The sequence below is a fragment of the Trachurus japonicus genome, chromosome 15 (assembly GCF_045865225.1).
Source record: "Trachurus japonicus isolate A0001 chromosome 15, Traja_1.0".
Classification (NCBI taxonomy): Eukaryota; Metazoa; Chordata; class Actinopteri; order Carangiformes; family Carangidae; genus Trachurus; species Trachurus japonicus.
In genome coordinates this window covers 22,281,057-22,299,533 of record NC_140921.1, presented here as the reverse complement: position 1 = coordinate 22,299,533, position 18,477 = coordinate 22,281,057, and the positions used below count along the sequence as shown (strand labels likewise).

Genomic DNA, 18,477 nt, shown 5'->3' with positions numbered 1-18,477 from the left:
TCACAACGTGTTTCCACAAATGCTTCCTTGTTCTAAAATGGACTTATGCCATTGACTTACAATGGGATCAAACTCATCTTGGCCTATGGAAACTCTGATGGGTCTATGTCACTTCCTCTACAACAAACTACTTCAGAACCACAGCACAAGATGCTCTGTCGTCTTTGCTGCAACGTTCCAATCCAATCCAATCCAATTTATTTATAGAGCACATTTAAAAACAACCAAGTTGACCAAAGTGCTTTACACAGAAAACAGTGAACAAAATCAACATTTGGGGTGTGTGAGGCTAAAACCAAACATCATATAATTTAATAGAAACACAATGGAGTTAAGTCAAAATATAATCAGGCTAACCTGAACCCGGCTCGACCAAACCCGACTAATCTAACTGACGAGGTGTGACCTAAATGACCTGATAAGGTTTTTGCATGCAGACCATAGAGCAGACAAGTCGACCTGGTCAAAACAAGGTCTTTCTCAGACAGCGAGTACTGTAGGCATCCTGTTTGTTACTGCAGCGTCATGATGTAAACACCCTGACAAGAGGGATAAAAAACAAAATAGAGATACAGGACTGGACAGCCGAGTCCACTCGGCCTCCTCTTTTGTATCTCCACTGTCTCTGTCGTGTTTCGATAAACAATCTCAAGGGAAGCCCTGCAGGACATTACAACACCTTTCCAGTAAAGTCGGTCCAGGATAACCACTCTGCTGTAACAATGCTCTCTGTAACAAGATTGGGAAAACAGACTCTAAGCATGAGAAAGCGACGTGCTCTGCTCATTATATACCCCTCCCACCAGTCTTTCCATTGTTAAGATGGGAGGATGGGAGAGCATGAAAAACCTACACTCAACCTGACAGGGCCCCATCTGGGAGACAGGAGTTTTTACAATAGACACGTGACCTCTGCTACAAAAATATTGGCTTAGAATGCCTGACATACATTGGATGGCCTTAAAACGACAGCGAGAGAGATTTCTTAACATTGTTTTCATGATTTGATAAATTCTCTATACTTCCCCGGGGATAAAACAGCATGACAGCAATTTATTTTGATCCGAATCTGCATTTCGCTGCGGAGGAAAAAACTGTTTCTATGTATTCAGGTTGCTTAGAAACACTGATTTGATCTTGACGTTGTGAGTCTGCCTTGGCACGTCTACACCAACAATCACACACAACATAAATCTCCCAAATATGATATCCGAAATCCGCTTTGAGGTAACCGTGCCACTTAATAACAACAACAGTGTAAACCGCAAATACATTCAATCACTCCACAGTTAAAAGCACAAGTCGTGTGGCAACGCTCACTGAATCCATTTGTTCCAATCAGTTAAAAGCTGAGAAGCAAGGCAGAAGAAACAGCGAAAGAAAATGCATTAAGTCCGCAAATGCACACACAGACAGACACACACACACACACGCACATACACAAACAGAAATGATGTGAGATTTTGCAGGTAAGGCTCATCATGTTAATTAATTTCAGTTTAAAAAAAGAACAGGGTGATCCTTCCTGGATTGATTGACAGATTGGTAATTAGAGCAAAGGAAAAAAACAAATGTACCCAGAGATGGTTTATGCCCATGAAGCAAAAGAGAAAAAAAAGGTAAAAAAGAAAAAAAAAAAGGCAAAAAAAACAAAAAACAACCCAAGTACGGTACGCATGGACGTATGAATATTCCTAACCTGCAAAATGATTCCTCCATATAATATCAGCGATAGTCATTGGTGGGCCACCGGCAGGGTGTGGTTTACCTTTGTCATGGTCAGTCCTTATCATATCCATTAAGGAATTCTCCAAAGAGTGCAAGCTAAAAGCATCAAAGGGCCGATTCCGGTCCTGCAACACAGCAAAACAGGAAAAGGGTTAGGATCAGAGTCAGGGAAGGAAATAGTATGGACAATAAGGACACATGACATCTATTACATGACATTCTTGGAAAAAGGATCCCTCCTCTGAACTTTCCTCCATTGTTTTTCCTGGTAAAAGTTCTCTTTTGTTTTGGAAGGAGGTCAAAAGGTGTCGTATTGAATGTAAAGCTCCTGGCGACTGATTGAACTATATATAGGCATAAAATTGACTTCTATTGCTACTATCAGCTATGGCATATGCAAAGCACATTCAGCATTAGCAGTGTACATACACAGTATATGCCGTACATTAAAAACACATTATCTAAATTACAGCTTTTATAGTCGTATAGATATCGTGCATAACATAAACATAAAATATGATTCAAATTGAACATAAATGTTACATATTACAAAATAAACACAAACTGAAATAATTACCTAATCAAAAACAGTAGGAACAGTTATGAAACTCGTGGATGAAGGACAACATGATGCTTTAAAACCTCCAAACTTGAACTTGCTCATTTAGCCTTGGTTACCTTGCTCAAGGGCAGATCACAGGCAACAACTTGCACAAAGCAACAGCAAGGCTGGGTGGGATGCATTCTTAGCTAACCTAGACTAATATAAATTAGGTATGAGAGATTGAATGTTACAGTTAGAAAAAAAGATATATGGCATGTGTCAGCCCTGGGGATGATGCTGAATGGAGTTGATATTGAAAAGGAGATATGAATCCTTGAGGCTTTTCACATCAAAGAGTGACAGCGAAAGAACAGACAGGATTCTGCCTTCGGGGGCCTCATCTGTCTGGACTCATATCATTAAGAAGAAAATTTCTTAACCGTCAACTGTGGGTGGAGACTAGTACTGTAACAGTGGGGCAATTGAGATGAAAAGTTTCTCCTAGGCCTTTCTTGTAATGGATGAAGTAATTCTCACTTTAGTCACTCTAACAAATGTCAAAAGCAAAGTACTGATCATTTAAGTATTCTCAAACATGACTGCTTGTTGGTTTAGCCATGATATTAATCATAGTGATTTCCTGGACCTGTATTAATGTACGTCAATGAAGAAATAGTTGGAACGACCTTGGAGTCTTTATAGAGGGTTTACAGGGTTATTCATGTTTGCCTTAATACTGCTATGACTATAGCGATTATGGCAATGGGCCAATTTGCCAAAATGTTGAACTATCCCTTTAAGGTAGCCTACTAGTTGCTGTTAACACTTGAAGGCATTTGGAGGCGTTACACACACCTCACACTCATTTCTATCTTGGACTGCTAAACAGTGACGTCACTGTGAGTGCGTACATATTTGTTTGTGACCGTGTGGAGGAGTTCCCACTGTGTCATAATAGCCCAAGTTACAGAGGTTATACATTTTTCGTTGTGAATACAGATGAACAACTTGAACCTTCAGCAGCCGGTGCACACTAGGGAATCCCAGAATCATTAGTTGGACTCAAAGCTGCCATATTACCTGTTAATGTCTGTATGATAATGGCAGACAAGGTTTTTCTATAAAACAATTGATTATTAAAGGGGAACTATGCAAGTTTGTTTTACTAACCCTCCTCCCGGCCATGTGCATTTGTTTTCAATGAGGCTGGCGAGAAAGCAATGGATAACGTTATATATCATAATACACGTTATCTGTGTAGTCTAATCTGTCATAAACAAGAGATTACAGGTTACGAGACGCGTTTGAGTCGCAGTGTGCTAGACTAGAGCTGGGACACCGGTCAGAGGCTCTGATCTTGCAAGGTTGGTTTTTAGCCAAGAGACGCTAGCTGGAAGGCAGAGAGCCTCCATTCTCCCTGGTACAAGTTACAAGTCATTTATTTAACCATCACAATTACTCTAAAGCTGTTTAATTAAAGCAGAAGTAAGCGATATTTTTGTGTTAATATAAGTCTTAAATAGTTATATCTTCCGACAGCAATCACTTACATAGAGTGTTTGGACCGAAACACGGGTCTGTCAGTCACTCTGCTCTGCTCTGAGCCGAGGAGAAAACTTTTCTCGTATCCTACAAGTTTTATCCAATGAGGAGAGAGAACGGCATGAAGGACTGTGTGTGCAGCCAATGGATGCGCCTGAATGTGGTGACGTAGGGACGAGGACCAATAGATCCATGACGAGGGCTGACAAGAAGTTATGGTGCGTTCAGGGCAACTCGTAACTCGTGATTTTTCGACCTGTGAAGTGGTACCAGTTCAATCTGGTACGAGTTCACGGGTCGGAAGTTACGAGTGGCCGTTATAGTGACTTTCACAGGCAACAGGTCGGAGAAACGCGTGTTGTGGGTTGCCTGGAACGCTACAAAGTCGTAAGTTGTGACTTGAAGCTGTAACTTACAGTTTCAAAAGCCTGCCTGGAACGCAGCATTAGCCCAAACGACCGGATCGCTTACTTCTGCTTTAAGGTAAAAATGTAGCATACTTAAGGTAAAAATCCTGCATAGTTCCTCTTTAAAACTAGAAATCTGCATTTGTATGAAACTGTAAAACATTTTTATGAGTATTATATTTCATGAAACAATAGCTAGAGATTGTGTAAAGCTGTTATGAGAACCTTGAAAATGTTAGTCAGATTCCTGTTTGTCAAACCCATCTGACAGGAGATCAGTTCCACCTGATGTAGCTGCTTTTGAATCTGGCCTCGGCGTTTCAGTTTGGCTGCTGTGGCTGTGATGAGGCACTAATGTTGTGTTTGTGCTGCGGCAGTAACACTGTCATTCGATGGGTATTTCAGCACGGGTGAATTACGAAACCTTTCCACACTAACTTCCCTGATGCTGTGAAGCAGGTCGGTCGTCTTGAGTCTGGGACTGGACAGTCAGTGCCACATCAAACACCTCAAGGTTAAAGCGGCCCGCCGAGATTGAATGAATTTATTAGAATGACATGTGTGCCAAAGGTAAAGGCCAAGATCGCCAAGCCGGAGCTGGAGGCTGCAGCCTTGGCAGCTGTGTCCTGTGTCCGCTGCCCGAGCCGGGGCCACATTGTTTGCACACCACAGCTATTGTTGCCCATTCGGCTGAGCATTCAAAAGTGTTATTCCCCCCACTCTGGACCTGACAGCACCACGTAGATAAAAATCTGCCCACTTGGTACAAATGGTAAACACTTAAAATGCTGAGCTTTTAGTTTCCTCGCCCTCCCCTCCTCTCTGACACATGTGGGGGTCGGAGAGCTCACAGTAGTCAAATGACCTACAGAGGTGGTATATCCAAAAGTCCCAAACAGACTTCACTGTTTAACACATCACATAAGTTTTCCATTGTGGGGTGTGCAGGTTCAAGCTGACCTGTTCCGACTACATTGGAGCTCATCTTTCCTCATGACCCATTAACATGATTGAAGGATGCATTTACGAGGGAGATCGTGATAAGAAACAGACATTTAAGATATGGCTGAGTTACCTGTTTTTAATTCATCTAGTCTGTTCAGTAAGATTAAAGGCTGCCAGGTTCACAAACAGTTGGTAAATTTATCATTTTTTGTTCTTTTTCCTTGATAAACTATAAAAGGTGAATTCTTTTTTGGCTGGACTAGCCGCATGCAGGCCAGTGCTACAGCCGTGCCTGAGATGATGTGGATGTAGACGTATTAACAACAGATCCAAGATGGATTCATTCATCAGCCATACTTCCCAGTCCTAAACATGCTATTACAAACCCAACACTCCCCGTAACTGTTTCAAATTAAAAAGCCCTGCGGCATTTCAGTGGACAGAAACCCTATATTTGTTCACAGGGCTTCTGTTGCTAAGCTGACTTGCTGCAGTAAGTGTATTGTCTCATGTCTGGTTGCTGTTTTTCTGTTGTTTACACGTTTTCCAGATCTGCTGGTTTCTTTAACTTAGCAATTACTGATGGCTTCTCTCCCTCCCTCTGCCTTATGGTAAGTTATTCCTCTGCCTCCTTTAGCGATGATGGGACTTGAAAGTAAATGTAGTTTATTTGTCCCCCTCCCTCCCCTCTCTGCTCTATATATCGCTGCCACTGCTGGATTATTTTTATCTCCAGTGGGGACAGAATTTATCCCCCCCTCCCTCCTCCCTCAAGTGATAATGGCAGCGATGGCTCGGGTCGCGTCGTTGATGCGTCCAGCCCAGTCCTGGAACACGCAAACGTCACGCTCTCAATGGATGATTGACAGGCACACCGACTCTACAGATTGATTGACAAACAGCCCAGGAGATATAGGCCCTAAATAACTGCGACAAATGCACATCCCTGTCCACATTTCAACAGTAGTGATTCATAAAAAATGGTGTTCCCACAAAGCCTACTCAAATCCACACCAGATATACAACCTTGGGATGCATTTATTTTTAGCATTAGAAGACTATTTTCATTATGTGGATCTTTTTTAATTGATGAATTGTTTAGTCTAGAGGACTACATCTTCCAATTGCTTGAGTCGACTCTTCAACAGCAATATTCAACTTTTAATATGGAACAATGACAAATTTTAAAGTCTAAAAGCTGGTGGGAAAAATTATATTTGCTAGTCTGTTCATCGTTTTCATGTTAATTGAGTGAATGATTAAGTAATGAATGCAAGAGCTGACATGCACTCTGTTCCCTGGCACCTCCAGAAGTTAGCTGCCTTTCATTTCTAACCTATATCACATATACAGCACAGGGAACAAGCTGAACCACATGAAGTTTCTTATGTAATTCAGACTGGTTCCACCTTCAGACCTGTGATGGCTCCTCCGTTTTGCATGACCATCAGACAGCATTTGACTGTGATATCCACCTGTCAGTCTGCCTTCTAACTTTAACCCTCTCGATCTGTTACCAAACAATTAAGATAACAGAAGACCACACACACAAAAAGTCACCACCACCACCACCATTTCAAATTAAGGTATCTCCTGAGAAGATCATGTGACTTTGTGTCTTAAGCCTCACACTGACATGATAAGTTGCATTCCGCACATTCCTCTGCCTTTAAGCAGCAGCCGGCGGCAGGCGAGTATGAGCACATACGCAGGACCCAACGTTTCACCCCGCGTCTCTTCTGCGGCATCCTAGGAATACAGAGGGAGATCTCCAGAATGACAACAACTACACCTGTCACCAGCTGTCCACATGACACTGTGTGCACCCCGCCTGCTGCTCAGCTCAGCAATTTGCCTTTAAGTTTCACTTCAGTAAACAGGTCGGTTGACATGTGGCACCATGACCTTGCATCCTGGTGACAACTCTTCTCCAATTATGGGAGTAATTGTTCGGCAGCTATGTGTGAACTAGAGACAGTATTGCATTATTAAGGCATGTGAGCCCTTTAAAACAGTACAGAAGAGTATAAAAACAAATTCTAAGACATCACCTTCAGCAAAGTGACATTATTTTATGTTTCACAGCCTGACATTTGTCAAAAAATTGTCATAGAAATTCATGCTAATTTCAACTCTATCATCCTCAGGTCCTGCTTTACAAAGACATGGGCATTCATTATGTTTAAAAAACAAGATGATCTAACAGGCAGGAAAGTTCTATAATGAAAGATTCAATTATATTTTGTTTTAATGGGAAATTTGAGATTCTATATTTGTGTTTTTTAATTATTATTTACACGGAAAAAAGTCAGGATATATGGAAAATCCAAAAATTATGAATGGGCATCACTAATAACAGTGGTATATAGCCCTCAATTGATGCAATGACAATTTTCAACAAATTGCATTTTCCTTATATATGACTTACATTTTTAATAGGGTGAATGTGATGGCAAGTCTGAGGGAAAGGTGTACGCTTGAAAAATGATTACTGAAATAAAAGTTGTCGACATTTTCTTCTTTGTTTCATCTGGCAACACTTGAGCACGTGCGAGCGCAGGGCTGTCGTACCCCATCCCTGTTATTTGCCAGAGTTTCACTTCGACAAACAGACGGCTCTATACCGCATGACATGTGGCCCCTTGACCTTGTCCCTTGGTGATAACTGGAGCTGTGAGCTGGCCAAGTCACGAAAACACAGATCGAGGTTTCTCGGCGGAGGAAACTGAGTAATAAAGCCGTGGAGGGCCTGACCTGACTGACACACATTCAATCATTATCTCCTCAAAAGGCTATACGTTTCAACCCAGCTGGAATTTCACCCTGTGTCTCGTCTGCACATGTAGGCTAATACTCCTCTCTCTCTCTCTCTCTCTGCAGTAGCATAACAGGTTAACACTTGGGCCCACTCTCCGTCCTCCTGGGTCCTTGTTTTGACCGAGTGAACAAGTGCTCCTTTTTAAGTAAGCCGGTGACTTAAGGGGGAGTATTCACATGGCTTATTTTCTGTGTTGGCTTGTTTGTCAGGGAGCATAGCTAAACATGGGGAGAACACATGACTAGCCATGAGAAGAAGCCATACAGTATTACGACGGCTCATGTTAAGAGAGACGTGTCGTTCAGGGAAGGACTGCCTGCTGACATACATTAGAACAGACATGTTGTCTAGTATAGTGCTAGTGAGGACAAACCGGTCTTGTCATGTTTATGTATTTCTATTTTGATATATCATACCATACAGTTCCCAGTTGACATATTTTTGATGCAAATGAAAATGTCTATTCCTTTAATAAACAGACAGTTCCCTCTGACAACATGTCTGGACACATGGGATGAACCTATAGAGAAAACTGTTGTTGTGCTACACTGCAAGTTAGGTTATAACTTTATGTTTTTCTTAAAGTGGAAACAATTTCATTCTTGGCCTATTATGTTGAAGTGTAGACTCCACAGCAGAGACACACACACTTGTGTTGTGTTCATGTTTGAATTCAGGTTCATATTTTAAGTCGAAATTCAAAAGGTTGATGTCGACTTCTTATTTCAGTGGTTCAGTGTGTATTTTGGACCTGCGCTCATTTCCATCCCAGGGTCAAACTCCGCCCACTATCGAATCGCAAGCCAATCAACTGCGAGGACGGATGTTGCTTTCAAGGACTGTCGAAAATACTGCAGTTACAAGGAAAACGCAAATAAACAATTTACTGTTGAGAAAAATCAATAAAATCCCCCGAGATAAGAAGAGTATAGACCACATAACCATAAATCATGTTTGTTTTATAGGCTAATAGTGACATTAATACCCACAAAAAAACAACAGAAATAATAACAGTATTATTATTATTATTATAATCATGTCATTATTTGTTGCTGCTACTACTATTACTCCACGTAGGTGTATTTTAATAACAAGACAGATAGATAAACGCCATGACTCGTGTTTTCTCCTACAATGCAGACATCATTCTTTCTGTATTAACTCTCCGTCTTATAATTTATAACTTGACCTATAACTTCGTGGTAAGCAATTATACTAAGTTCTATCAATTAAAATAACATCATTTGTCAAACCGGATATGCAGTGTGCATATAGGGCTACTGTCGGCTACAGGTCTGTCAAACTGAATTGAGAGGGTTACGAGGAGCACCTGAATGCGTCATGTGTCCTTTTAAATCCCACGGAGAGTGAGCTGGCAGAGGAAATTTAACCATTTAGTGCAGTAAACCGTGCAAAGCGACACTTTCTAGGGGCTGACTAAGTGTGTTTGTCTTTGAATGCGGAAAAATAGCCATGATCGATGGTTATAATTCAAGGACTCACTGTGTCATTCGATTTATTTGACCTCCACAACACAATCTACCAGCACACAAGCCTACAAATGTTGACAGCTACCGGTACAAGCCGATGGCCATTTGTCAATCCATCTGAGCCATTTGACACATCTTCGGTATATCTGCACATTTGAAATACAGTTTTTAATTCGGAATTACTGAAATCGACTTAACATGGCTATAGGCTATAGCCTATAATGCCTGCGTGCGTTCAAATGGAAACCTATAGGCTACTGACTGTGTGGAAAAATGGAAATTGTATTAACATCGGTTTTGATTCGTGCAATAAAGGGATTGAACTGCAAATTCCATATCAATAGAATATTAATCACTAGCTATATTATATGGAACCATTGCAAATCCGTAGTAGTGATGAGTTCAGGGTGACCTTATCCTAGGCCAAGCTCATTTGTCCTATTTCTATGTCACTCACTTGTGTTTTTTTTTTCATATTTATACAGGATATATCGAAGAAATAGTATTTTTTAAAGAGGTCGACAACCAGGATAGAAGTGACAGCTATGATCAGCATGTTAAAACGCTAAGAGCCACACAGATAGGCCTGGGCCTGCTCTTATACTGGGACTGGATTTACCTGGAAAGGCAGTATGTTGTTGCTGTTGTCAGTCCTGAAGGCGCTGTCCTCCATCCAGGGCTTGGGGGCGAGGGGACCAGGTCTTGGGAATTTGGGGGGTGCTATAACATTGCTGGTATAGGGCTTTTTCATGGGCGAGATGGGGTTCAGGGGTGACGGCACCCCGACACCGACTCCGACCCCTACCCCTACCCCGACGCCCACCGGTCTGCGCGGGTCCCTGCCTGCCTGCAGCCCGCTCCAGGGGTTGGAGGCTGTGCTCCAAGCGGCGTTCTGGTGGTTATTCCAAGCGGACGATGAAGCAGAAGAAGACGGCCCCTTGCTGTTATTTATGAGGGTCTGATAAGCGTTTCTCTGGGGGAAGGGGCCTTGACTGGGGCTGACAGGGGATCTCCTCTGTTGGGGCTGCTGGGGCTGCTGCTGCTGCTGCTGCTGCTGGGCTTGCTGTTGATGCTGTTGGGACTGGGGGGCCAGACCGATCTGCGGGGAGAAATTACCCCCGAAGACCGGGTTGACGTGGTGGGGGAAGTTCTGGAAAAGCATCGTCCCGTTCACCGAGGGTATTCCTTGGAAAAAGCTATCGTCCACGGCGTTCGTGGTTCCCGTGGACCAAGTGCTTCCAAACGAGGAGGAAGGAGAGGAAAGGGGGCCGCCAGTCTCCTGCGGCTGGTGGTGGAAGCTCAACCCGGGCAGGATCGGCGATTCCATCGGCACTTTGTCTTTGCTGCTGATGTTCAGCGCTGAAGCCGCTTGGTTGCTCCCGGTCGACGGACTCTCCGACTCCGATGAAGAAGAAGTGGGCTCCGATGACGGGGTCGGGGTGGAGGGAGGAGGGTCTACTTGCGTCGGATCTTGCTGATGGTGAGGCTGGGCTTTGTTTTTGTCCATCAGTAAATCATCCTGCATGGTTTGCTGAGCTGAAACGGGGGGAAACAGAGACGGGGAGTTATTATTATTGTTGTAATTCAGGAGATCATACACCGGGCTCGCCGGGCTGCTGTAGTATCTGATGAACTGGGACAACTCCGACAAGGATATGATGTTAGAGGGACCAGGCAACTGCAAAGCGAATGCGTGATCACCCATTTAGCCGAAAAAGAGGAGGAAAAAACACACTTCCCAAGACTACACCAGAGTGATTCACAAATCCCACAAATTATACACGGAGCATACGGCTGCAGTCAGATATTCACCAGATTTCGCCACGTCTCGTTTTTCCTTCCACGCAGGAACTCCGGAGCTGCAATGTGAAACTGATTCAGTGTGTGTTTTCTGCCCAAGGACCTCCCCTATATTCATTTACATACGTCAGTAAATACAGCTGTCCTTCAACAAGGTTAAAATATAGCTCTTCCTTGACTCAGGCACTTCGACACTCACGACTACAGTCTTTTTTTTTCCAACTAATATTATTCCCCAAAAAGGCGCACTCGGCTGTTTTTACGCAGCAGAAAGTGACGCACCTGAACCACTTCATCATACCGCAAAGAGCTCTCGTCCTACCCGGCGAAACAGATCCCTTCTAATAAAACCTGTACCGCTCTTATCATAATTCAGCACAGAGTACGAGGCTATGGTACTTTAATAAAGAAGATAAAGGTGACTGGTGACTGCGTGTGCAGTAGCCTACATATCAGTCCCTGCAGAAATAATATGATTTATAGTAAGAGATTTTATTATAGCGCAAAGAGGGGCTCAGTCTGTCTGAGGTCCGCATTGACACAACCACGGGTTTGGCATTTACATTATAGCTACAAGATGAAGCCCATACTACTTGAATTTTGAGATAACGATCCTATAATAAAAGCCAATGGTGGAACATCAGTCAAAACTCTACTCGGTGTCCTATATTCAATTTGAGAGATTATATTGAACCTTTCATGCAAAATGATCTCCATATACTTTGAATATGCGAGACAGCGCCCTGCAGGAGCAAAACTAACAAGGACACATTCAAATCAGCCCATTATTACGACAATTCTGCATTTATAAAGTTGCCACATTTCCAAAAACGACATAGCAGTGAACAGGACAATGTAGAATGTAAATAGAGCACAATATGCTCGATCACTGCAAGTACATACTGAACAATTGAGCACACTGTCATCTGGAGCGCAGGCTATGCAAGGCAGAACCATAGGCTATGACACACTGTCAGATCATCCAAGGTTAAAAATGTGTTAAATTAAAAATCCACGATGAGACACCTCCGGACTGTTGGTCGGAACCTGGCTGCAAAGAGAGCTAACACGCAGCCTACACTGCGGCCTTTAAATATCATGGATGCATTAGTCTGTAGACTTTGAAAATAACACTGCCAGATGACATGCAGGATAATTTCAGCAGTATGATGGCAGGGATACAAAGTGGACTTTCAAGGTAATCGCAATAGCGTCTGCATTGCACACACCCCACCAGTTAATCCGTGTTTTCTCCTCCAAGAGCTGCGCTTCCAAGGTCATCAAAGCAGCACAATGAGCAGCCAACAACGGCTCACCTCACCGGCACCTTCACCACACACACGGCCAAAACCCTGACCCTTCAGGTACCCGGTTATCGCGCCGATCGAGGTATCCAACACATTTCATGAAGCTGTCTCTACCTTGAAATCCCCCTTTAATCCATAGATGTGTCCCCTCCACACAAACGACAAAACAGCATGCACACACACAAGCGCTGCAGCTTCTCTGCCTGACGTCAAGTTTGAATTACCTTTATCGTTCACCTTTTTGTGACTCTGTAAGTAAAAATATTTCTGTTTGCCTCGTCTGGGTTTAGATATGACAAACGAGCTACCCTTGTGCCGAGATAGTCAGCAGTTGCCTCAACAGCTGATTGACTGCGGCGCATGGATGATGCCGAGGAGGCTGTAGGGAGTTGTAGTTTTTCACTCTGCAGTGGCTGGTCAACACAATTTGCAGCCTATCTATGTTATACACACATGCGCACGCACGCACCCCCCCCCCCCCCCACACACACACACACATATACACACACACACACACACACACACACACACACACACACACACACACACACACACACACACACACACACACACACACACACACACCTGTGTGTACATACATTAGTTTATATCAGTTTCAAATAGCCTATTTATGTGGTGAGGTAAAGTTACAAGCAATACAAATAGCTGTGACTGAAAGTAGCACTTCTCTTTCTTTCTTTCTTTCTTTCTTTCTTTCTGTTTCTCTCTTCCATACAGGTGCATTCATCCAGCCTGTGTTTTAGCCTATATGCAAGACAGCAATACATAACAAATGTGTATTAAAATTAGCCTACATCTATTTCAAGAGAAGCTTGAATTATAGCCTCATAAAACTGACTGTAACAGTGAAGTAGGCTAAGGACAAGCAGAGATGCCTTGGAGCATACAGTTTGACAGAAACAGTGTAGCCTATAAAAACGTCTTACCACAATTAGAGGTGTTCTGTAGCCATATGTGCATCTTCATGATGGCTGTGTCTCCAAAGTGCCGTGGCCTCCCTTTGGCACATCTGTTCGCAGTGGATTCAGAACATTAAGTTGATGTTTTTAGCCATAAGAGGGAGGGAATCGTCATTAGACTACATTTCCCATGATGCCCTTTGCGGCGCTGTCCTTGTTTTGATGACGTACACGCGCACAGCCGTGCTATTTTACGTTACCTCAGAGACGGCCAGTCAATGGAGTCAAACGGTCACGCCAATGCGATGAAATTAGTGACAAACGAGGCCGTAGCCGCTGTAAAGAGGATTTTTACCTGAGGTTGTGAAGTTCAGGCGCAGATAGATGGTCTTTAGACTGCCATGACCGAGCAGGAGTAGTTTTATGCTAAGAAATTGGCTCATTTGTAGCTGACGCGCCGTGTCAACACAAAGGCCTAGCAAGTGATTTTAGTCCAAGCCCAGCTGCAGCAAATTAACAGGCGTGCCATTTTTAATGTTTTATTCGTAACGCAGTTAATCTCCAACACCGAAGAAAGCATTTTAGTGTTTTGTTTTGTTTTTTGACTACTTCGCGATAATGGCGGAACAGGGTGCAGTGGTAATGCAACAGAATTTGGACAGGTGAGTCCAAGTTTAAGGCTAACATGCTAACGGCAGCTACGTAGCTTTACGTAAAAAACATTACGGGAGAGAGAAATGGGGAAAGTGAAGTTATGCTTTATCAAAGACAGTCCGAAACGCATTGACCATTTGACGTGATTGTCATTTTATTCCCACTTATGGCTTTAAACACAGTTGTCAAAGATTGACGTTAGCTTGTCACCATATAGCCTAGCAGTGTTGATATAGGACGTCCTCCACTACTGTCCTTACATTAACACTACGTGCAGTGATTGTAATGCCTCTCTATCAGTTTGAATGTATTCACCATAACATTGTATGTGTATTTTTTCCTTACATTTATTCGTGAATTAACCAAAGGTCATAATGTCAGCTTCACCTCTCCCACTCTCCTGGCCTGTTACCTCTTGACCCTCAGATGACGAGCAGGCTGTGCTTGGTGAAATTTCTGAAATTGTCACGTACATGGTTAACAGTCATTATGACATTAAGAGAGAACATCATATCATCTGCTGAAAAGAAACAAGATATCATTTCTATGGCAAGTTCACTTTCATTCACGTGGGTATGTGTTGTATAACCTCACTCATTCATAGAGTAGCCAACAACAAGTAACGCTGCAGCTATGATGAAGAATGTTTGAATTGTGAGCATGAAGTGTTTATTATGAAGATTAATAGTGGCAAGATTAACAGTGGCAAGAATGGAATTGCCTCCATGTATGTGTAGATTTGTCTAAAAATGATATCATGAATGATATCATCCACGTTACAGGCATGATTATGAACAAGTTCATGGTTATGATCACGAATAGGCTAGTTGATTTTGCACTAAGCGCAGTTGAAGTCATGTTGAAGAGTTGAGATATTCATCAGTCCACACAGTTGGAGTCTATAAATGGTGACGATTTAGTGCTGTGACTAATGTTGCTAGAAGTGGGTGTCAAGCTAAAGCACAAGGCAGATTGATCAATAATATAATAAAGAACAGCAGTGTAACAGCTGTAGTCTTATGAGGATAATTTGAGCTGTTTAACATCTGTGATCATCATGGTTGCATGGAGCATGATTTTATGTCACAGACACCAGAGAGGAAGCTAAATTAAATTTATCAAAAAGAAACTTGACACTCCACAAATCTATTGCGATCATACTGATGTTGAACTGTTAAGGAGGTAGTAGAGTAGTGTTTTATGGTGGAGGGAGTGTCATGACTTGGAGCTGTGTTTCAACTTCATGGAAGTGAAACTAAAATCCTCAGTATATCAAGGTAATTTAGAGGATGATGTCATAAGGGCTGTCCACCTGCTGAAGCTCAGTATGTTGAGCAATGGTGGCAACAGTGATGCTAAGAATACATTTCAACTGCAGATTGACTTGAAATAAAGGAAATCCAGCTGCTGGAGAGGCCTTGTCAGAGCCGTAGAGATTCTCACACTGGAAGCCATGAGAATATGTTTGAGCTGAAGCATTTTTCTGTAGATGTAGAATAATCTTGACCATTATATAGATCTGATTAGCAGCTGTAGGTGCTTATTTGCAACCAGCAAACCAGAGGGTCACTTACTTTAAACACCAGCACAGTGATCTTATCTATCAGTTTGTCATTTAGATGAAGATAATGTCACATCTTATGACCGATCAGTGCAAAAAAACAAAAAAACAGGGTTCACATACTTTTTGTTGCTGTACACCTGAACAAAGAGTGCTGACACCTTTTTGGAAGAATTGAAAGTATTAGCTGGTATCATTAGCCATCACCTGCTTGCAGTGAGGATTTGTTTTTGTTTGTTTTTTTTTTGTTGGTAAATGAGGAACAACAACAACGGGATGCTAATTGTTTACTGTGCGTGCTTAAAAAGCAACAAGCACCAAGACGCAAGAATCCACAAGAGCAGTGAACATAGAAAACAGATGTGATGGCTGTCCAATGTCTATACACACATAGAAGCTAATTCCCTTTGAAACCACTGGAAAATATTGCAGCGATAATATTTTCCTCTGACATAAGAAGCTCAGACGTGTCCCCTGACACTGAAATGTTGGACATCGCTCTCGGTAGACTGAGGCTTTGCTTAGCACAATGCAGAACTGCAGTCAACATTTTCATGATCTAACAGAAGGGTGCAGAATTATGTTCAGCCAGAATTGCACACCCTGAGTATATTTCTTTTGGGATGTTGGGGCAGTTCCCTCGGAGCAGTGTCTGAACCTTGCTCGTAGCTGTAGTTTGTCACTTTGGCAGTTATAGCAGACACAACACAGACAGTGCAACCTCAGATTCATGTCTGAAAGGCAGTGTCTTTTTATTTGTGATAGCCAGCAGCCAACTTTTAGGCAACAAATTTACATTGCATTCAGCACATTATTGTTATGATGATGATTGTTTGGCTTAATTTGTTGCTTTGGCAGAAGTGTTTGGTGTTTACATATTTGGATGCAAATCTTTCTCATGCTGCTTTATAAAGTGATGGTGTTGCACACAGAGGGACAAAAGTTAGCTGAGCTAGGGTCATAAAGCATGGAACTGTGATCATGTCACGTGTATTTGGATCATTGCAGCTACATACTGTATGTTTTGCAGTCAAATACTGTGTTTGTGGTCATTTCTCATTAGAGCGTGGCTCAGCATACTGTGACTAAAGGTAGATTGGGATAATGTATGTTTACGTTTTTTTCCTTACAGCCTTCTGTGTAATCACATAGTTTGATCAGTTTTATATGATGGTGAAATTGGAAAAAACAGCTATCAGATGTAGAGACGGAACAACTTACTTTCTAGACTGCATTAAATTAGAGTGGCTGGAAGTTGCTGAGCACATCTTTGTTCAAAGGTGACTCAGTGATCACTGAACATTTAGGATTTGTAATTGCTTTATCAGATCACTTTTTACCAGTCATGCAGCTGTTTAACTAGGAAAAAACACTTCCAACTGAGCTGCCATTTTATAACAAGGATTAAACAGTCTCGGCCACTTGTAGGCTATGGAACAGAAAGTTTTCACCTACCAGAGTCCAGCTGAGGATGATTGCCCGTGTGTGTGGTGTTGGGGTTTATGAGTATAGTGAAAGTCTCATTTGCTGATCAAATGTAAACAAAAGGGTTACTGCGCCACCAAAATTCAAAACACTAAATTGGAACCCGTTATCATCTCCAGTCTAAACCAAACATGATTTTAGTTTTGATTTACAAAAACTAAACTAATACTAAGATAGTTTTCTGATGCAGAGTTGTTTTAGCTCTGTTTTGTATAACAGGACTTTAAGCAAGTTTTTAGAAACCCAAAATGATGATTTGAACTGTTCAGTTATTTCTGTATAGCCACCAGAGATTTTTATGGTTTTGAAAAATTTGCCATATTCATAGCGTCGCCATCTTTGCTCTACGTCATCACTCGGGGTGGAAAGATTCAGTGCCGTCACATAATGTTACCGTTAACATTCGCAGTTCCAGCTAATGCTGGCTAACTTAATTCAAATCAGTTTAACCCAAATGTTGTTTTACTTTATGAAATATTGAAGATATTATTAATATTGAGATATTGGAAAACAGTTTGTCAGACTTGCAACGTTTGTATGTCTTGCAGCCAGGGACACAGCAAAATACGGTTTGTTTACCACCCCGAGTGATGACATAAGGAAAGATGGCGACACTCACAGCTACATACTGTATTAGATCTCACTAAATTTATGAATTAGGAAGTGGCAATCAATTAAATTGAAGCTGTCAATCCAGTATTTTACTCTGCATATGGTTTTTATTTTCATAATGAAGTTGTGGAACAAGCTAAGTGAATCTGCTTGATCAAGGGAATACACAGAAGTGAAAAAGTACAACTGTGTCCACACACAACAAGTACTGCAGAATAAGCTCATTTCCAAGTGAGCAAAACTGTCTTGTTTTTAACTCAGAAATAGATACATGAAACATGTTTCATATGTGACCAGGCTACCTACTTTCGTGTAGTAATAATAAAATATATAATAAGTGTTAAGTGGGACAAAGTCATGCTGGCTCTTTGCCACATGTCGTCATGCTACTTATGTGACCAGAACTTTCCATGTGAGAGTGCTGGTGAGTGGATACTGCAACATCAGGTCCAAGCACATCGGTGTGTCGTTTCCTCTCAAGATAGTTACCAGCATTAGATAGCTTGTGCAGTGTGTACTAAGAGGCATTCGTAGGAATTTGACGCAGCACTTTCTGTCAATATTGAACTTTGGACTTTGAAACCATTTCCCAAGCACATGGAAATGTAGCAGAAAGAAAGGAAGGGCATGTGAGCTTTGTGAAATGTGCCTTAGCTGCGTGCTA

The 18,477-nt window shown here is 42.1% G+C and overlaps 2 protein-coding genes across 10 annotated transcripts in view; one reads left to right on the top strand and one right to left on the bottom strand.

Moving 5' to 3' along the window:
- The window catches only part of cpeb3 (cytoplasmic polyadenylation element binding protein 3), a 45,559-nt gene extending 28,313 nt beyond the window's left edge, over positions 1-17,246 (bottom strand). For 2 of the 9 annotated variants that reach the window (XM_085800534.1, XM_085800535.1), the window contains exons 1-3: positions 12,806-12,976; positions 10,094-11,010; positions 1,769-1,853 (exon numbers count right to left, since the gene is read on the bottom strand). In XM_085800534.1, coding sequence (XP_085656660.1) covers positions 1,769-1,853; positions 10,094-10,999 — 991 coding nt within the window. In that variant the 5' untranslated portion in view covers positions 11,000-11,010; positions 12,806-12,976. Of the gene's footprint in view, positions 1-1,699; positions 1,854-10,093; positions 11,264-11,286; positions 11,503-12,805; positions 12,977-13,528; positions 13,612-17,171 lie in introns of those variants that run through there. The other 7 variants (XM_085800531.1, XM_085800532.1, XM_085800530.1 and 4 more) reach the window with 6 other exon arrangements.
- marchf5 (membrane-associated ring finger (C3HC4) 5) overlaps positions 13,755-18,477 on the top strand; it is a 33,431-nt gene continuing 28,708 nt past the window's right edge. The window contains exon 1 of the mRNA XM_085800536.1: positions 13,755-14,163. Coding sequence (XP_085656662.1) covers positions 14,120-14,163 — 44 coding nt within the window. The 5' untranslated portion in view covers positions 13,755-14,119. The remainder of the gene's footprint in view (positions 14,164-18,477) is intronic.